Source organism: Tetrao urogallus (genome assembly GCF_951394365.1).
Source record: "Tetrao urogallus genome assembly, chromosome: 32".
In the NCBI taxonomy this organism is placed as follows: Eukaryota; Metazoa; Chordata; class Aves; order Galliformes; family Phasianidae; genus Tetrao; species Tetrao urogallus.
Genome location: NC_136845.1, coordinates 621050 through 642165, shown reverse-complemented (window position 1 = coordinate 642165; position 21116 = coordinate 621050). Strand labels below are relative to the sequence as shown.

Genomic DNA, 21116 nt, shown 5'->3' with positions numbered 1-21116 from the left:
GCCCAGGTGGCTGTAACGGAAAACGGCATCCTGGCCTGCATTAGAAATAGTGTGGCCAGCAGGAGCAGGGAGGACATCATCCCCCTGTACTCAGCACTGGTGAGGTCACACCTCAAGTACTGTGTTCAGTTTGGGCACCTCACTACAAGAAAGACCCTGAAACATGTCCAAAGAAGGGCAACAAAGCTGGTGAGGGGTCTGGAGCACAGGTCTTATGAGGAGTAGCTGAGAGAGCTGGGATTGTTCAGACTGGAGAAGACGAGGCTCAGGGGAGACCTCCTTGCACTCTCCCACATCCTAAAGGCAGGTTGTGATGAGGGGGGGGTTGGCTCTTCTGCCAGGCAACAAACAGGACCCAAGGAAGTGGCCACAAGTTGTACCAGAGGAGCTTTAGCTTAGACATAAGGAAGAACTTTTTCTCTCAGAGAGTGGTCAGGCACTGGAATGGCTGCCCAGGAGGTTGTGGAGGTTCCGTCCCTGGCAGCGTTCAACAGATGTCTACGTGAGGAGCTGTGAGATCTGGTTTAGTGCTTGTGGTAGTAATGATGATGGGAGGACGGTTGGACTCGATGATCTTACAGGACATTTCTGACCACGCGATTCTATGAATCTGTGATTCTATGATTCTAATCTGTATTGATGCACCATCACTGTGCTGCTGCCTGCTGTGACAGAACAGTGGATCTGCCATCACTCTGCTCCTTCCCACTGTGACAGCACAGTGACCCTGACATTATGATGTTCCTTCCCACTGTCACAGAACAACAACTGCAACACCACTGTGCTCATATCAGCTGTGACAGCACAGTGGAGCTGAAATCACGGAGTTTGTCTCTCCTTTACAGTACAGTGACTCTGACATCACTGTAATACTGACCACTGCCACAGCTCAGTAATTCTGACATCACTGCTCTCCACATTTCTGATACACCACTGTGGCATTGCTGAACTCCTATCCACTGTGACAAGACAGTGACTTCAACATCATTGTGCTTGTACCTGCTATCATAGAATCCTGGCATATCCCGCAATGGAAGGGACCCATAAGGATCATTAGGTCCAACTTTTGGCTCCACACATCTGCCCTAAAAGCAGACCATATGACTGAGTGTGTTGCCTTGTCACGGAGTTATCTAGAGCAATCTGTGCCCGTGACAGAGGGCAGCAGGCCTGCAGTCCTACTCGTCAAAAATTAAAGTATGAATGATCATAATAATAACAACAACAATAATAATAACAAATCAGCAGCAACAATCTAAGGAGGAATCATAATTTTACTAAATATGATATTGGAATGCAAGATAAAAGATAACACAATATTATAAAATAAAATTGAAATTTAGGGTAATAAATAAATAAATAAATAATAATTAAATAATAAACTTAATGATAAATAAATAAATAAATAATAAATAAATAAATATAAAATGAGAGAGCGAGTGTCTGAAACCTTGCTTTGAACTGGAGTCGCACGGCTGGGGAGCGAACCCACACATCGCAGAGCAGCAAGCAAGGGAGAGATCCTTGGACTTCCTCCCATGACTGATCTTCCCCTCTGAACTCAGAGTGCTCTGGGTATGCAGTTCTTGTCTCCTGAGAGCCAGGTATCCAGAAAGTTGTCCGTCCACAGAACTGGAGTATTTACTCCTTAATTCCCTGTGTTTTACATGATGTTAGGATGTGGAGTACCAATAACAAGAATCGTAAAACCATGACACCAGATGGGACATTTGCAGCTTTGCTAGGCACACACCATCTGCTAGGACAAAAAATGCTTCAGGGATCAGTCTGTCTACTGGTGATTAATTCATCTGACTTCAAAGTACGTTTTGCAGAGATGACCCTGTTGTCTATCAGGAGCTGCCAATGCAGAGACCTAAGGAGATCCCCAGGGAGAGCAGTGAGGAAGAGAAAATGACATCCTCTGCTGGAGAGCTGGGCCGGGCTCCTGGGACACAGGGAGCTCATAAAAGTGGGCAGTGCTGCAGAGAGACAGCTGTGCCCAGGAGCAGCTCTTCTACACAGCACAGCCTGCAGGTGACAGGAGGAGAGCAGAGAAAGGAGAGAGAGCTTATAGGATGTGTATGGTGTGAGCAGGCTGTGAGCTCACTGGAGGAGCATCACTGACAGCCTCTGACAAGGTAAGTCTCACTGCAGGCTATGACTCTGCCGTCTGCCAAGCTCAGCGCTCAGCCTGCCTGGGGAGCTGCTCAGGGCGCTGCGGGGAGACGTGTGGGGGAAGGAGCCCCCCGGAGGGCAGGGCAGGGCAGGGCAGGGCAGGGGCCTTCAGGTGCCGGGGGCATGGGGATCACAGCTTCAGCGCTCCCAGAGTATTACCAAGGGCACTTTGCAAGAGGAGAGACAAGGCAGGGATTTTCCCATACCTGTCCTTAGGGAAGGAGAATGAGTTGGAGGCAGAAATCTGAAAGAAGATGCGAAATATAAACACAACTATAAGAGTCCTGAACTGTACGTTTCTCAGTCTGCAGTTACAAGCAAAACTCCTCATGTGCTTTCAGCCTCTTTTCTCCCAAAGGATTGCACCAGCTGAAATTTCCGTACTTCTCTGCAGACATGAATAATGCACTTGTCCAGCCAAACGGCAGCTTTCTCTAGTAGAAATTCAAGTGCACAGAGGTAGGAATGGGCACTCTGAGTGCAGACAGGGTAGAGATATGAGGAATGGAAATATGTCATAGGAAGAAAATATCCAGGAGGCTGGGATATGATTAGGGAATGAGAGGAAAGCAAGAGCTCCCTCATCTTTGACTTCTCAAGGCATGGTGAAGCTCATGTATTCAAGCTATGGAGTTAAATTAACGTTGTCCTAAGAGAAAGAAAAACTGTTATAGTATAGGGGGAGCAGTGTCTTTGAAAAAGCTCTTGACTCGTCATTATCTTCTGCACTCTGAACAGGACTCCATGCCCAGGAACTGCAGATGCCTAACAGCAGCTCCATCAGCGAGTTCCTCCTGCTGGCGTTGGCAGACACGCGGCAGCTGCAGCTCCTGCACTTCTGGCTCTTGCTGGGCATCTACCTGGCTGCCCTCCTGGGCAACGGCCTCATCAGCACAGCCGTAGCCTGCCACCACCGCCTGCACACCCCCATGTACTTCTTCCTCCTCAACCTCGCCCTCCTCGACCTGGGCTGCATCTCCACCACTCTCCCCAAAGCCATGGCCAATGCCCTCTGGGACACCAGGCACATCTCCTACGCTGGATGTGTTGCACAGACCTTTCTGTTTGCATCTCTGTTTTCAGCAGAGTATTCCATTCTCACCATCATGTCCTATGACCGCTATGTTGCCATCTGCAAGCCCCTGCACTATGGGACCTTGATGGACAGCAGAGCTTGTGCCACCATGGCAGCAGCTGCCTGGGGCACTGGGCTTCTCCATGCTCTGCTGCACACTATCAGTACATTTTCTCAGCCACTGTGCCGAGGCAATGCTGTGGATCAGTTCTTCTGTGAAATCCCCCACATCCTCAAGCTCTCCTGCTCTGAATCAGACTACCTCAGGGAAATTGGTTTCATTGTGTTTAGTGTTCTTGCTGTATTTGTGTGTTTTGTTTTCATTGTACTGTCCTATGTGCAGATCTTCAGGGCCGTGCTGAGGATGCCCTCTGAGCAGGGACGGCACAAAGCCTTCTCCACATGCCTCCCTCACCTGGTCGTGGTCTCCCTGTTTCTCAGCACTGACTTTTTGGCCTACATGAAGCCCCCATCCATCTCCTCCCCATCCCTGGACCTGGTGGTTTCATTTCTGTACTCGGTGGTGCCTCCAACACTAAACCCCCTCATCTACAGCATGCGGAACCAGGAGCTCAAGGATGCAGTGAGGGAAATGATGTCGTGGACAAATTTCAATAGGGATCGTCTTCTCATCTGCCTGAACAAATGACTCAGTTTTTTCTGAAACATGTCTATGTATCTTAGAAATATTGAATGGCCTGTACTGAAAAGGACTATAAAGATCATCTAGTTTCAACCCCACTGTTACAGGCAGGGTCACCACCAACCACCAGAGCAGGCTGCCCAGAGCCACTCATCCAGCCTGGCCTTGAATGCCTCCAGGGATGGGGCATCCACAACCTCTGTGGGCAACCTGTCCCAGGGCTTCACTACCATCTGGGTGAAAAACCTCCTTTTAATATCTAGCCTAAACCTCCCCAGCCTCAGTTTAAAACTGCTCCCCCTTGTTCTATCACCAGCCACTGTCCTAAACAGCCATTCCCCCTCCTCTTCATACATTCCCTTGCAATACTGGAAGGCCACAATGAAGTTTCCTCAGAATCTTCTCTTCCCCAAACTAAGCAAGTCCAGTTCCCTCAACTTTTCTTCCTAGCAGAGCTGCTCCAGCCTTCTGATCATCTTAGTGCCCTCCTCTGGACCCACCCCAAGAGGGGAAGCTGGGGAGCCCACAGGCAAATGAGGGCTCTGCAGTGGTGCTGCTGAGCTTGCAGGGCAGATGGAGAGGGACTCAGCAGTAGAGAGAGTTTGACAATGATGACCCAAAATGGTTCATGGATGTTTGTGTTCATTGAGAATAAATCAGAGTTTCTTGGCTTCCCAGTGGCCATTTCAGCACTGGGTCACCCCCAGGAATCCAGCGGCTTGTCTGGGGGGCATTGAATGTGCTGGGTTGGGCTGCAGCTACAGGGACGAAAACAACATTGGCAGTGTACTGCCCTGAGACCCTCTTCGCAAGTTCCATCTGCAGCTTCCAGAGGGCTCTGCTCTCCTGCAGGTCCTCTCAGAAAGCTGCCTGTCCCAGACAGGATCTCTGGGGCCCTGGAGATGGCATGGGATGCTTGTGATCACACAGTGGAGCTTTGCTCCTTTTCATTTTTTCCATTAATAATTATCATTTCCTGTCTACTTATGTAAAGTACTTATCCTAGTGGGAAGGTGAACCACACTGGTGGGATATGGCTGAGGAGTGTGTTCTCTTTTTAGGCAAATTGTATTGTGCTTTACTGTTGTTTGTTTTAAAGTAGGAAGCAACATCCTATGCCTGTGTGCAGACAGTTCTCCTAGGGAAGCAGGTAAAGGAATGGTGTAAAGGAACTGTACCACCCAGCTGCAGACTCCAGTGGAGAATTCTGGTGTAGGGGAAAGTGATGCAAGTGCCAGGTGGCATACAGCAGACACGTCAGGCCTGGGGAGGTGAGCAGTCAGGTTGTCTGTACTGCGTGAGACCTCAAGCAATTGCTTTTCCTGCCTATGCAGATCTCCTTAGGAGACACCCTCAATCAACATCAGTTGGACAATGGTGCTCCAAAAGCAACAAGATGCACCTTGTAAAATCAGAAAACATTTTTCTTGGGTGCCCTTTGAAATCTTCTTTCTTTCCTATAGGAAACATGGAGTGAAGTGTGAGTAAACTCAGAGTCAAGTATGAGGCAATCCCGGAGTAAAGTGTGGGTAGGCCTGAAGAGAGAGTGCACACACCCAGAGTAGGGTGCCAGTAAAAACTGGAGAAAAGTGTGAGTAAAACAGGAGTAAAGTGTGAGTAATGTTGAAGAAAAGTTTGAGGAATCCTTGAATAAAATGTGAGTGAAACACAGTCAAAACAGAAGTATGAGTAAACCCAGAGTACAGTGTTCATAAACCCAGAGTAAAGTGTGAGTAAAAGCAGAGTAAGGTGTGAATTTGCCCAGAGTAGACTAAGACTAAGCCCAGAGTGAAGAGTGTGCATGTCTGGTGCAAAATGTGAGTAAAACCTGGAGAAAACCATGAATAAACTAGAGTCCAGTGTGAGTAAACTTGGAGTCAAGTCTAATGTTTTCTACCTAAAAATAGTGAGGAGTCATGAGATGATTAGAAGTTGAGAAGTGTGTTAGCATGCTTTTATTGATTTCTATCTTTGTCTTCAAACCATTCTTTCAATTTCATTGACATTAGTGAACATCTTTCAGACTTACAGCTTCACAAATGAGAGAAGATCCTTTAGTGTCTTGCACAGATCTTGGTGTCCACAGAATTTCCCTGCCCAGACCTGTGCATGACATCTCTCAGTCTTTGCTCTGACTGAGTCACACTGTGGTCCTGAGCTCTTCTCATTTTTCTCCGATCTTGTTTTAGATGATCACGTACGTGCAGCACAGGACTCTTCACGCTCTGTGAACATCTGCTCTCTTCCCATAGGCCTTGAGGACATGGGATCACAAGAGAACCCAGGCTGGAAGGGAACCTGGGGGATGTCTTCAGTGCAACCCGTCAGAAAGAGGGACAAATCAAGTTGTTCAGCATTTACTCCTGATGGATTTTGCAAACCTCCATGGGTAGGCACTGCAGAGCATCACTGGGTGACCTGCCCTAATTCTTGTATCAACTTGTGGTGAAAATGGTGCTTTTCTGATGCACAGGCTGAACCTCTCCTCTCTCACTTCCCACACATTCTCTTTTATCTCCCACATGCACCGTAGGGAAGGACCTGGCTCTGTGCTCTTCATCACCTCCTTATAGGTTCTGGCAGGCTGCACTGAGATCCCCTTCATGCTTCCCTTCTCCAGGCTGGACAAGCCCAGCTCCCTCAGCCTCTCTCCGCAGGTGAAGTGTTGCAGCCTGAATCATTTGACCTGAGCCTTCCCAAATCCACTCCAGCTTGCTGTTGTATTACTTGTGTTGGGGATCTCAAATGAGGAGGCACAATTCTGGATAATGCCTTCCCTCCATCTCCTAGCCGTGCTCTTGTACATATAAAAAAAGTTGAAGACTAACTTTTTTCCTGATTTCCAAAGAATAGGACATGGAAGAATGACAATAAACTAAAAGAGAGATTTACATTCGACATTTTGAAGACATTCCTTGCAATCCAACAATCGTGGAGTGAGGCATGGGACAGCTGTGGAACAAGTATCTCAAAGAAACAGTGGGATCCTCACCCATCCATTGTAAAGACTCTGAATGCCCTTTGTGCTACAATCCAGTTGTGGAAGCCATTTAACCACATCCCTGTGGTCCAAACAAGAGCTCAGGCATGCAACTGTACAATGACTTGTGACTCAGCAGGTGTTGGTGTTCTCATTAGCATAAAGACACATAAGTAAACATCCTAATTGGGAAGCATCGTTAGATTTAGAGTGTCTGTACAGCACATTTATGGTATTTGTGTTCAGAAGGTGGCAGGCAGGTATTAGACACATTGTGGAGCACAGGGTTATGCAGTCAGCACGGACACTCCTGGGGCATGGCTTTCCTGAGGGCCCTGTGCTGCATTTGCAGCTGCATCTGTGTGTGTGCTGGACAGCCCAGGGAACTGGCCTGACACTAAGCTGCTTCTGATGCCATTCACATGTGAGACCATATAAAACTGATGTTTCTTCAGATGAAGAATGCAGATGTGTGTTAGCTCTGTACTGCCTTGAGCTCCGGAATGTGCAGCAGATGAAGAACAGAGAAAGATCTGATCTTCTTTGAGAGCTCATCCGGTTAGTCAGCTGTATAACTCTGCATGCTCCATGGAGACGGGTGAGAGAGGCACTTTAAGATGCTGTAAATGCAGGGGTTAGTTCTCATTTAGGATTGCCAAGAACACTGCTAATCCTTCTCTGGGCCTCAGGAAGGAGGTGTCTCTCTCAGGGATTTTTCACACCCTTTACAAGCACTAGCACACATCCAGCAGCACCCCAAGCACCTTGGTCATCACCCAGGATCTGTGTGTGAGCAACTGACTCCCTGCTGAAGGACCAAGGACTCAGAGCAGGAGCTCACATGCAGGCAACTCCTTGTTCAGACCTGAACTCAACCAGAAGAATCCCAAACAGCCACAGCGTTTCCATCCAGGGCTGAAATGCCTGCACTGCCTCAGCTGGATCACTGCCTTGCACGGGGCAAGTCTACCCCTCACTGTCCTTGCCTGAGTGCCCTTTTTGTTACAGCAAACACTCTCTGGTAGGACTAACCATATGTATGCAATTAGTCACTGTCCACTGGACATTCGGTGGTTAATTCAGCAGATTTCAAAGTACAATCATGATGTTGTCTTTCAGGAGCTGTTGGCCATGGAGACCCAGGGACAACTCAGGGGAGATCAGTGGGAAGGACAGAAATGACATCCTCTGCTGCTGAGGTACTCTGGGCTCCTGGGACACAAAGAGCTCCTCCTACAAGTGGGCAGTGCTGCACAGAAACAGCTGTGCCCAGGAGCAGCTCTTCTGCACAGCAAAGCAGGGCTGGGGGCATGATCTGAGGGTGACGAGAAGAAGGAAGAGAGCTGACAGGCTGCGTGGCAAAATAGCAGGCTGAGAGCTCACTGGAGGAGCAGAGCTCACAGCCCTTGACCAGGTAAGTCTCTCATTCCAGGCAGTGTATTGGCTTTTACAGGAGGGATCACTAAATTTGGGACATCCCTAGCAGAACTGACTGAAGGCACTCCATGTTTCTTTATCATGAAAAAAGACCTGCTCCAGCTGAGGGCTTCCGGGCTGCAGCATCAGAGCACAGCCCTGAGGGCTGCGTGTCCCAGGATGGCTGCAGGCTGTACAGCTGGGGCTGCAGCTGGCTGCCCAGGGCTTTCCTGCAGAGCAGGATGCGAGTTTGATGGAAAAAGTGCTCCCTAGAACTTCTGTTTTTGATCCACATACTTTTGTCATTAAATTTCATATGTCAGCCAGCACTTCTGCATTAGAACAGATTTTATCTGATACATTCTGAAAATAAAGCCTGACCCCACACCATCATCACGTTCCCATGTACCCACAGGGAAATGTCTGCTTCACTGAGATAAAAGGTGCAGAGTGGCAAACTCAACCTCATGAAATGTGAATCACGTCATGGAGCTAAATGAACACTCCCCACACAGAAAGACTTGTCCTTGACATTTTTACTCTTTCAACAGGTCCTGGTGCCCAGAAGAACTGCAGATGCCCAACAGCAGCTCCATCAGCGAGCACATCTCCTACGCTGGATGTGTTGCACAGACCTTTCTGTTTGTCTTTTTCATCTCAGCAGAGTATTGCATTCTCACCATCATGTCCTACGACTGCTACGTTGCCATCTGCAAACCCCTGCACTATGGGACCTTGATAGACAGGAGATCTTGTGCCACCATGGCAGCAGCTGCCTGGGGCACTGGGCTTCTCTATTCCCTTCTGCACACTGCCAGTACATTTTCTCAGCCACTGTGCCGAGGCAATGTTGTGGATCAGTTCTTCTGTGAAATCCCCCACATCCTCAAACTCTCCTGCTCAAAATTCTATCTCAGGCAATTTGGGTTTCTCCTTGTTAGTATCAGCTTAGCCTTTGGGTGCTTTGTTTTCGTTGTTGTGTCATACGCGCAGATCTTCAGGGCTGTGCTGAGGATGCCCTCTGAGCAGGGACACCACAAAGCCTTCTCCACGTGCCTCCCTCACCTGGCTGTGCTCTCCCTGTTAGTCAGCACTGCCACATTTGCCTATTTGAAGCCCACCTCCATCTCTTCCCCATCCCTGGACCTGCTGGTGTCATTTCTGTACTCAGTGGTGCCTCCAGCAATTAATCCCCTCATCTACAGCATGAGGAACCAGGAAGTCAAAGATGCTCTGTGGAAACTGATGAACAAATGTGTTTTGAAATCAGTGAACTGCCAACCTTTCTCTATCAAAGAGATGTAATGCAGATTTTAACAGAATCCAACTGTATTTTTTTCGTTTATGTATTTAAGTGTAATTTATTGAATGTTATGTTCTGTGTTTCATATATTCTAATGTTTCTCACTGAAACATCATTATGCCTATCAATTCCTATTGGGCTTGTGGCTATATTGCATAGTCCTGAAATGCTGGACATGAAGAACCAGGCTCTCTGTGAAGCCTAACAAAACGAAGGGGCATGCAATGACTTTGTCTGTCTTCCTTCCTGTGAAACATTTCTGGAGCTGCTGGGGTCAGTTGTTCTCAGAAACCCACAATCCAGCAGGAAGCATACGGCTGTTGATCCAGCTGTGCGGTGACTTCAGCCTGCAATAGCTGACGGGCCATCCCTTGGCTCCTGACTGGAGTCTGTGCTTGCAGGCTCACATCTGTCAGTGCCTCTGACAGGCCAGCAGCAGCACCTGGTTTGCACGTTGGTTCTGAGATCTCCTCTTCCTCACTCCCTGTGAGACCTTGCATAGGAAAAGGACTTGGATATGGGTTCTCATCTCAGAAGTTTCCAGTCTTCCTTAAGGGCTTCTCCATTCTGCACACAGAGGATTCCACTGTCTCCAGGATGACCAGTGATAGAGAAATCATGTACAAAGATCTGACAAAAGTTACCCAGGACCTGTAGGAGCCATCCTGGAGCATAGGCTGGTAGGTAGAAAGCTGCCTCTAATGAGATGGGGAGATCAGGGGAAGCCTGGAGAACAGAGATGGGAGATGGAGAGGAGGGAAGAGGAGCTTGGCCTGCAAAAAATGAAGATCTGGAAAAGGAAAGAGGGGTTCAGGCAGTGTTGGTGCTGCTGTGACTCACTCAGGCTGCAAAACCCACAGACCTTAAGCCTTCTTTGTACCTCAAAGTGCATTCCTCACCCTGACAGGAATCCACTGCAATAATGCTGAACCTCAAAGCTTCTCCTGAAGCCCAAATTCAGAACTCCAGTACCCTAGCCATACCTTTACTCTCTTGCCCACTCTCATCCTTGGCCCATGGGTGTCCAACCTTTGGGCTCACCTGGGCCACATTTAGTGAATGGAAGTTTTCTCAGGCTGCATACGCCTAAGTTCCTTCAAAAGCAAGGCTTCCTATTTATTTCCATGGGAACTACAACAGACACAAAGAGCACCATAACACTATTGGATAGAGCAAATTCTCAGCTACAAAGCACTGTTTTTCTACAGTCACCACCATTAGCTATGCATTTTTGCCAGTGATGAACAAGAGCCTGCATACCATGCTCATCACCATCTGCACCAGCAAAGGTGACCCACTGTCACCACTGCTGAAACACATCGCCCACTGCCTCACTCTGCTCACATCCACTGTTTGCTCGCCACAAATATTCAGCAGGCATTGGTGAATGTCAAGGAGTGCAACTTTTTTTCATCTTGGAGGAATTCAGCGGCACACCTTTGCTTCATATGCACTGCCATGTCAGATGCCATTCTGTCAGACTGCCCCTCTGCTGCCATCTGTCACACGGCAGCAACATGTAATGGGACGCTGGTGGGAAGGTTCAGCCTCTGCAGCCATACCTCCAACATCCGCCTCTGATCTTATGGCCCAACTTAAAAAAATGGTGGCATTACTTTTGAGGCAGCTCTCATCACTGCAGGTCGGCGGCCCTCCCTGCGGCAGGGGATTGGAACCTGCCGATCTCCGGAGCTCCTTCCCAATCCAACCATTCTATGTCTTATAATTCTCATGGAATATGTAATATTGTTAATATATAAGTAACGTATATAAGTAATATAAGTAACAAAACATTTCATTTAATATGTTGTTCTTACAATATTCATTAAAACAAACAAACAAACAAAAGCAAACAAACCAACAAAAAAACACAAAACCAGTGGGATATTTGACCTTGTTTTTGTGAAGCTAACACACCAGTCTGGTCAGATGGCAGCAGTTGTGATTCTTACTGAGATCTCAAGGTGTGCAGCAGAGATTTTTGATGAGATTTTATTCTTCCTGTACTTCCCTCTTGACAATCTTTGTTCAAAACCTGTGTGTTCTGCCAATAAGCAATGACACGAATAAGGTGTGATTGTGAAGTGAAGGGGCTGAGATAGGGATTATGAGAGTCTGTTAAAGAGACATGATCAAATTTCTTACTTGAATATCTGATTAAAATTCCATACATTTCACTTGAAGATTTTCCTGTCATGTGGTTATATCAACAGAAAATGGTCTCACAAACATAAAGAGATGATTTATTTTGTCAGTCCTGAAGCCCCCAAGCTGTGGGTTGTGGTCCACAAACCCGGAGGACGGGATGCCATTCAGAGGGACCCGGTCAGGCTGAGCAGTGGGCCCAGGAGAACCTCATGAGGTTCAAGAAATCCAAGTGCAAAGTGTGGCAGCAGAGTTGTGACAGTCCCCACTACCAGTACAAGCTGGGGGATGAAAGCATGGAGCACAGCCCTGCTGAGAAGGACCTGGTGGGTCCTGGTGGATGGCAGCTGGACATGAGCCAGCACTGTGCCCTCACAGCCCTGAAAGCCAACCGTATCCTGGGCTGCATCACAGAGATCACAGAAATCACAGAAACACCAAGGTTGGAAAAGACCTACAAGGTCATCCAGTCCAAACGTCCACCCATCACCAATAGGTCTCACCCAACCACATCCCTCAACACAACGTCAACACATTCCTTGCCCACCTTCAGGGTCAGTGACTCCACCACCTCCCTGTGCAGCCCATTCCAGTGCCTGACCACCCTTTCAGTAATGTTGTATTTCCTGAAGTCCAGCCGGTGCAACTTGAGGCCATTCCCTCTTATCCAATTACTGTCACATGAGAGAAGAGGCCGACCCCCAGCTCCCTGCAACCTCCCTCCAGTCACAGAGAGCAATAAGATCTCCCCTGAACCTCCTCTTCTCCAGACTAAACAATCCCAGCTCCCTCAGCTGCTCCTCATATGACTTGTGCTCCAGACCCCTTACCAGTTTTGTTACTCTTCTGTGGACGTGCTCCAGGGCCTCAATGTCTTCCCTGCAGTGAGGGTCCAAAAAGTGAACACAGCACTGAAGTTGCAGCCTCATCAATGTGAGTACAGAGGGCCAATGACTTCCCTACTCCTGCTAGCAGTGCTATTTCTGATACAAGCCAGGATGCCATTGGCCTTCTTGGCCACCTGGGCACACTGCTGGCTCATGTTCCTCTGAGCATCAGTCAATATCCCCAGGTCCATTTCCTCTGCATAGTCTTCCAGCCACTCTGCCCCATGCCTGTAGCATTCTTTAGGGTTGCTGTGGCCAAAGCCCAGGACCCGGCATTCATTCTTGTTGAACTTCAAACCATTGGCTACAGCCTGTCAGATCCCTCTGTAGGGCCTTGCAACCCCCGGGCAGATCGACACTTCCTGCCAACTTGGTGCCATCTGCAAGCCATGGATGTTCAAGGACCGTTTGGAATTTCTGTTGAGGAACCTGGTCTAGTGAGAACTATTGGTGATGGGTGGGTGGTTGGACTGGATGATCTTGAAGGTCTTTACCAACCTTGGTAATTCTGTGATTCTGTGATGATGACAAATGCCTGCAGTATCTTCATGCCTGCTGTTGCATCCCATACCCACAGAGCAAGGCAAGCTAGCTTTGTGTAGAGGCCCTGGCTTCTTTGATGTTTTTTAAGTCTGTTTTTCTTTTGCTGTAGGCCTCTCATCCAAACAGAATAGCCCTACAGTAAGCTTTCTAGTCCATAATACCATCTACCTATACTATTTGGAACATTTAAAAACCACTGCAGTTTGGCAAGCAAGAGTTAATCACACAATTCAGCAACTGTATTTCTAAAGTGTGTTACTAACATAGATGGTATTTCTACTTTTTCACATCACCTATTTCTAAGGACAAGTTACCAAATAGAAATACACTGTGCTCTGCTTCTTCAGGTCAATTCCCCCTTTTTAACATCAAATTCAGAAACAACATTCCGTTCCTATGTAACTGGCAACAAAAGGGTAAACCTATTTGGGCTGCTGAGCTGTGCAAAGACATTGCTGCCTGAATAAAGAATGTGGTTGTAAAGGTGCATCATGTAGATGCTCATGTGCCCAAGAGTCGGGCTACTGAAGAACAGCAAAATAACCATCAGGTAGACCAAGCTGCCAGAATGGAGGTGGCTCAAATAGACCTGGACTGGCAGAACAAGGGTGAATTATTTCTAGCTCGGTGGGCTCATGAGACCTCGGGCCATCAAGGAAGAGATGCAACATATAAATGGGCTGGAGACCAAGGGGTGGATTTAAGTATGGATGCTATTGCACAAGTTATTCATGCCAAACCTCGACCTCCAAGGCAGTACTTAATCACACAGGATTGTTCTTACCTTGCTCTGTGCACAGAGTTGCCAGGAGTTATCAGGTCAATCACACAACACCGTAGGGCCTGCTGTCCATCCCTATCGCTTAGCTGTTCACAGATCTTGCCTCTTAAAAACAGCCTTGGGTCCACAGCTGGCTCCACAATGAACCCCAACATCCAAATGGATAACTGAGAGCACCCAGAACTCCTAGCATGACCCCCAGAATCAAGGGATTAACCCAGTACCCCAACAGATGACACCATAAGCCCAAGGAAAACCCTCCAACCTAATGAAAGCCAACCCACAGGGCTGCAGAAAAATGAGCGGGGTACACTGTCCTGTGCTGTAGAAGTGGAGGCTCACCACAGACGTTGTTGTTTCCCAGGTTTCAGCAGCAAATTGTGAGAAACACGCTCCAGATCAACAATTTCTAATCAGGCAAAGAACTTTGTGAAGAGCAGTTTATGCATTATTGCAGTAATGGATGCACCCCCCCTGCTGACAAGGGAGAAATTGACAAGTACTCAGTGAAATCCATCCCTTTATATACCCTGGGTCCGATGCTGGCAAAGCCTCTCCTGGCATTCATTGGTTGAGCATCCCAGGCTCACAATCTTCACAACGCTCTTCTTCCTTACATTTCCACGCAATGCCTGTTACCAACCCATTGTTTTTAGGCATGTTCTGTATTTTTTATGGCAATAGGAGGGCAATATTCTCAAAAATTAACACACTCATTCTACCCTGTTCCAGACTCTCCCCTACCTGATATAATTACCTTACTGAGTGTCTGTGCCAATTCTGCCCATGTTGGAACACTCCAGTCTCAACCTTACTCTGTTCAGCAGCTTTCCGTGTGACTGGAAATTTCCACGGCAAGAACAAAATCACAGGGTTTTACTCACACTTTACTTCATGTTTACTAACACTTTACACCACGTTTACATGCACTTTACTTCAGGTTTACACTTTTACTTTTCTCCAGGCTTTACTCACACGGCACAACAGGCGTACTCACACTCTATCCCGAATGTACTCACACATTACTTCAGGGTTTATTCACACCTTACACTGGTTTCACTCACACTTTACATCTGGTTACCTCACACTTTACTCTGGATTTACTGATACTTTACTCCTGCTTTACTCTGACTTTTATCCAGGTTTTATTCACACTGTACTCTGGGTGTATTCACAGTCTTCTCCAGGTTTACTCAGACTTTACTCTGGGATTACTCACACATTAATTCATGTTTTCTTATGCTTTGCTTTACTCTGGATGTACTCACAACATACTCTGAGTTTAATCACACTTTACTTTGATGTCACTCGTACTTTACTCTAGCTTTTACTCATGCTTTACTCTGGGTTTACTTATACTTTACTTCAGAAGTGTTCATAATTTACTTCAAGTTTACTTATTCTTTACTCCCGGTTTACTCATACCTTCCTTTGGGTTTTACTCACACTTTACTCCAGGTTTTACACACACTTTACTCCACTTTTTGATCACATTTTACTCAGGGTTTACCAACACTCTTCTTGGTCTTTTACTCACCCTCAGCTCTAGGTTTACTCCAACTTTATTTCAGATTTTACTCACGCATTACTTTGGGTTACCTCACACTTTACTCTGGGTTTACTTTTCCCTGGGTGCCCTCACACTTTACTCCGTGTGTGCCCACACCTTACTCAGGGTTTTACTTGCAATTTCCTCTGCGTTTCACTCACTCTTTACTAAAGTTTTACTGACATGTTACACCAAGTTTACTCTTACTTTTATCCTGGTTTTAATAGCATTTTACACTGGATTTACACACACCTTACTCCAGTCTTTTCCAACCTGAGCGCTTCTATGATGCTATGATTCTATATGCAGGTACATATAGTCATGACTATCATACATTTCCTGTTATCTCTTAGTAAAGAGCTTTATTTCAACCCACGTGTTGTACTCTGTTTTTTTTTCCAAGTTCTCTTATCCATCCGTGGGAAGGGGCAGTGCACAAAGCCCTGTGTGGTGCTGAGCCACCTGCTGGTTTAGACCACCACCGTCATTTTGGTGCCTGATGTGGGGCTGCAATGGCTGAGATAGCAGCAGATCTGTCCAGAGCAAGTTAGCACAGGGCTTTGTGGTAGTTGGATAATTGCTGGTCGTGATGCCAATTGTTTCCCAACTTACGGAGCTCATTGAGTCTTCTCATGACACTGCATTGCACAGCTCCTTGCTTGCTGCTTGTTTTTCCTGCTGCATTGTTTCTCAACTCTGGGGGCTGGATTAGGGATTTTATTTTGCTGTGCTGTTTGGCCTTGGCTTGCATCATGATAAAATGGTCAGCTGACAAACTCAAGTTCTGTGTGCATTCAGCTCTGCAGTCGTTTTTTTGGAAGTAATATTGTTGATATTAGTTAATCACACTCTTGGTTTTGTGTCCCCAGGGAGCCCAGCTATGGAGGAGATTGGGGAGAACACTTTCCAGCGGTTCCTCAGCCTCCGTTTCACTTCTTTCCCTAAAGCTCGAAAGCTAGTAACAATAGCTCCTGAGAATTTTGTCTATTCGTGGGATGTTCAAACCCAAGTGCTCCCATTGCTACATGTTCTCAATGTGTTTCAGCTTGCATTTCAGATTAAACAGTTATTCAAGAATATCACAGAGATATCTGCCCCAAGGCAGTATAGTTCTGCATGGCAGGGGATGTGGGATGGTCTGGGCAGGTACCTGGAGGGGTGGGCTCCTCCAGGGGTTTGGAACTTCATCTCCAAGCAACTGCAGAATCCTCACAAACTGGTAGAATATTTGGGGAAGGTCTGCTGTTGCCCAGGTAATCCTAAAGAGGCACAAACCACTGCAGTGTGCCAGGGCCTGGCCCACACCTACTGAGCTGTATTCAGCACTCTTCAGCATCCTCAAGGGGAAGAGAGCTGGATTTGCTGACAGTGTTGCAGCCTCTCCAATTCCTGGGACAGATCCTGCAGCCGCTCCAATTCTTGCTACAGATCCTGTGGTTGCTCCACACTTTTTGACAGACCCCCCTGTCACTCCTACCCTCACAATGAACCTTGGTGGTCACTCCTGTTACAGCTCCTGTAGCTGTTCCAAGCACTGTGATAAGAAAAGCAAAAGAATTCCTCCCCAGGGAGGTGCACTGTGCCAGGAGGTACAGCCCTGTGGTCTCTCCAACTCCCAGGACAAGCCCTGTAGTTGCTCCAACCCCTGCAATGAGCCCAGTGGCTGCTCCAAACCCTGCAATGGGACCTGGAGTTCCAATTATATATACGTATATGTTGGTCCCTATGCAAAAATGTTTGCAACTGCGTATATTATATATATCATAGAATCATAGAATCATAGAATCATAGACTGGTCTGGGATGAAAAGGACCACAATGATCATCTAGTTTCATTAGACCAGGCTGCCAAGAACCACATCCAGCCTGGCCTTGAATGCATCCAGGGAAGGGGCATCCACAACCTCCTTGGGCAAAACATGAATATATACTACATACATCATAGATGAATAAAAACGTATGTCAAAATTATTACCCCTTTCTTTTTTCCTCTCTTACTAAATAATATTATCTCAACACATAGATTTGACTTTGTGGTTTTATTTCAGTTTTGTCTCCTCTTCCACTGGGAAGGGGGGCAGTGAGCAAATGACCATGTGGTGCTGAGCCACCTTCCATGCTCAACCACAGTGCTGCCCTGAGTCTATAACAGATCACCTTGGGACTCTGAATCCGAGCCACTGACTAAGTGAAGGGCACCAGAAGATCTCAATGTCTTGTCATAGAGCAACTCCTGACGTATATTCCTTACAGCAGCTTTGGAAGAAGCCTCCAGTTTTCTGATCCTGCTCTGATGAGCCCCTCTTGTTACGGTGGTGCCAGCAAGGAGACCAGCTGTGACACAGCAGTTCATATTGCTGACTACTGACTGCAGCCCTGGAGTGCTGCTGTAGAGACAACAGCACTGTTGTGAGACACACAAGACCTTCAGGTCTGCACAAATGCAAGGGCAAATGAGAGCAGTGTGGCAGGGTAAAGAGACCAGCAATAAAAAGAGTGCATTGTGCTGCTGTCTGTGGCTGTACATCCCCCAAATTCAGACGATGTAGGGAGAGAGAACACCTAAGGAACAGTATTTTTTGCAAGGTGTTTCAGTGTCTTTTAATCTATTTGGGTAATCTGGTACCACATTTACCAGAGCAGTTGGAATGAAAAAATAGTAAGTAGATGGGAAAGAAGAAGAGAAATAAATTGCAATTTTAATTTATTTATTTATTTATTTTTTGCAGATTACTGTATCACAGTTACACACTCAAAAAATCAAACGTAGATAAAGTAAAAAGAAAAAATACAGTGAATCACATGAGGATGATTTGCATTTTATTGAAGCTGGGATAGTGCATATTGCAACAGTTTGCTGAGTGCATGCTTGATTTCCTTGTTCCTCATGCTGTAAATAAGAGGGTTCAGTGTTGGAGGAGCCACTGAGTAGAGAATTGCTACCATCAGATCCAGGAATGGGGAGGAAATGGAGGAGGGCTTTAGGTGGGCAAACACCACAGTGCTGAGAAACAGGGAGACAACAGCCAGGTGAGGGAGGCACATGGAGAAGGCTTTGTGCCGTCCCTGCTCAGAGGGCATCCTCAGCACGGCCCTGAAGATCTGCACATAGGACACAACAATGAATATAAAACATCCAAGTACAATCAGGGCACTAATCACACTAAGCCCAAATTCCCTGAGATAGGATTTTGAGCAGGAGAGCTTGAGGATCTGTGGAAGTTCACAGAAAAACTGGTTCAGAGCATTGCCATGGCAGAGAGGCAGAGAAAATGCGTTGGCAGTGTGCAGAAGGGAATAGAGAAGCCCAGTGCCCCAGGCAGCTGCTGCCATGGTGGCACAAGCTCTGCTGTCCATCAAGGTCCCGTAGTGCAGGGGCTTGCAGATGGCAACGTAGCGGTCATAGGACATGATGGTGAGGATGCAATACTCTGCTGAGAACAAAAACAAAAAGAAAAAGAGCTGTGCAGCACATCCTGAGTAGGAGATGTGCCTGGTGTCCCAGAGGGCATTGGCCATGGCTTTGGGGAGAGTGGTGGAGATGCAGCCCAGGTCGAGGAGGGCGAGGTTGAGGAGGAGGAAGTACATGGGGGTGTGCAGGCGGTGGTGGCAGGCTACGGCTGTGCTGATGAGGCCGTTGCCCAGGAGGGCAGCCAGGTAGATGCCCAGCAAGAGCCAGAAGTGCAGGAGCTGCAGCTGCCACGTGTCTGCCAACGCCAGGAGGAGGAACTCACTGATGGAGCTGCTGTTGGGCATCTGCTGCCTTTGGGCACAAGAACCTGTTTAAGGAGTACAAAACTCAAAGACTGAGATTGCTGCGTGCAAAATGTTCATTCAACCCCAATGATGGGAGCTACATTTCTTGAGGTTGAGTTTGCCTTGAGGGCTTCTGCACTTTTTCTCCCCAGGAAGCAGTCTTCTCCCCATTGGGACAGGGAAATGTGGTCATGTAGGGAAAGGTTTTCTTTTCAAAATGTGTCACAGGAAGTAAATTCTTATAGGGAGGTGCTAGTCAGCATCTGCTCACTCAAAGCCAAAAATATGTGGTCACAGGAGCAAATTTTAGTGGTAGTTTTTCTGCACTCCCTCCTTTCACTCACTGTGTCCATGGAGTGCTTGCTGAATTGAGAAATTTTGAACACTTCTGCTGTACTCAGTATGAATGCCTATGAGAGCTGCAAGGCAAAGGGATTCACCTCAGCTTAGTAAAAGGAGAGAAAAGCAGAAAAGGGGAGCTGGTTGGGCTTGTTTCAAATGGCTCTGAGCTTGCCAGTGTTGAAGATGGAGAATGATTATACTCCCAAAACATTGTGAAAAGAAGGCAGATCAGAGTGTAGTTAAACTGCAAAAGCTGATATGAAATAACAGGAACTGTATAGTTAAAATCACATCCTAAAATATTAATAAAATTGCAAACACAAAGATTTGAGTGATTGGTAGTATCTACAATCATATCCCCTATTTGTATGGAGTCACAATGAGTTCTGATGCAAGCACATCCTTTCCCAATATATATAAGCATTGTTTTGAACATCCTACCAGGCTGGACCTCAAAGTGGCAGATATTTTGTTCAGTGTCAAGACAGATATCTTGAGTCTCAAATGTATTACTTTCACAAATAAATCCTCGCTGTTCTCGCATGGCACATGAGCTAACGTCTACAGTTTGCCATTTCTCATTCTTTTGAAGAGCCCATATTCGATGTTCAATAGGATACAGAGTAGTCTCACCATGATTTAATCCTAGAGCTACAATTGGATATATCGTGTATACTGAAGCAGTACTTATCGTCAAAACAAAAGCTACGGCATAATTAGTGACATGGTCATAAGTGAAGTTAACTAAATGCCACCATGATTGAAATTTTCTTTCAAATCTATTTGCATTGTTCCAAATTACTTTTCTAATTTCAGTAGGTATAGTGCCATCCTCACCTTCTCTCACGATTATTGCTGCTATAAACTGCATCCACATCTGGGCCTGGACGCAACTGAGGGCTAAAGAGGTGTTACCTTGGACTGTTGAAAGCGCATCCATAATCAGCTGATGATCTTTTCTATCTATCCTTTCCCATTGCGATAATGCATCTGATAAAAGCCATTGGCTTGTCCCTAAAGCAGATAGGGACGACTGTAGAGGATGTTGCAATTCACGCATATTACTTGTAATGGTATTCAATTTACTCATGAGTATTTCAGTGTCTATACTATTTAAGACTCCTAAACCTGTTCCCAGAATACCGGAAACATCTCTTCTTGTTTTCTTAGTTGTATCAAATGCCTGTCGATGAAGCCATGCCGACCATCCGGCATATGACATGCCTAAAAATAATGCACAATCTGGTTTAATAGTTGAAACATTAGTTTGCAATAATAACCTCACTCGTTTGAGGGACCACGTTGGATTAAAGATTACCTGTTGCTGACCTGTATTCTTTATAGCGTACGGCCCAATTTGATAAATTTGTGGAGAGATAACACCCTCCAGTTTCCTAGTGGGAGTTATATATGGGACATCAGTTGTATGTTGATTAAAAAGACCCACCTTAAATTTAAAAGATAGTCCTAAGGTGTTTTGTATCCAAAGGTACGTTATCATTACAGGTTGGGTTAGGAT

The 21116-nt window shown here is 46.6% G+C and overlaps 3 protein-coding genes across 3 annotated transcripts; 2 read left to right on the top strand and 1 right to left on the bottom strand.

Annotated features, from left to right (window-relative positions):
• Nucleotides 1–2939: 2939 nt before the first annotated feature.
• LOC306956555 (olfactory receptor 14J1-like) lies at nucleotides 2940–3902 on the top strand (the record flags this gene model as incomplete). The annotated part of the gene is made up of 1 exon (XM_079547834.1): nucleotides 2940–3902. One exon carries the CDS (start codon nucleotides 2940–2942, stop codon nucleotides 3900–3902), a length of 963 nt encoding a protein of 320 aa, XP_079403960.1.
• A 5074-nt stretch (nucleotides 3903–8976) lies between these two features.
• LOC306956585 (olfactory receptor 14J1-like) lies at nucleotides 8977–9597 on the top strand (the record flags this gene model as incomplete). The annotated part of the gene is made up of 1 exon (XM_079547860.1): nucleotides 8977–9597. One exon carries the CDS (start codon nucleotides 8977–8979, stop codon nucleotides 9595–9597), a length of 621 nt encoding a protein of 206 aa, XP_079403986.1.
• An 8722-nt stretch (nucleotides 9598–18319) lies between these two features.
• On the bottom strand, nucleotides 18320–19255 carry LOC306956560 (olfactory receptor 14A16-like; the record flags this gene model as incomplete). Its single annotated transcript, XM_079547839.1, has 1 exon — nucleotides 18320–19255. One exon carries the CDS (start codon nucleotides 19253–19255, stop codon nucleotides 18320–18322), a length of 936 nt encoding a protein of 311 aa, XP_079403965.1.
• Nucleotides 19256–21116: the final 1861 nt, after the last annotated feature.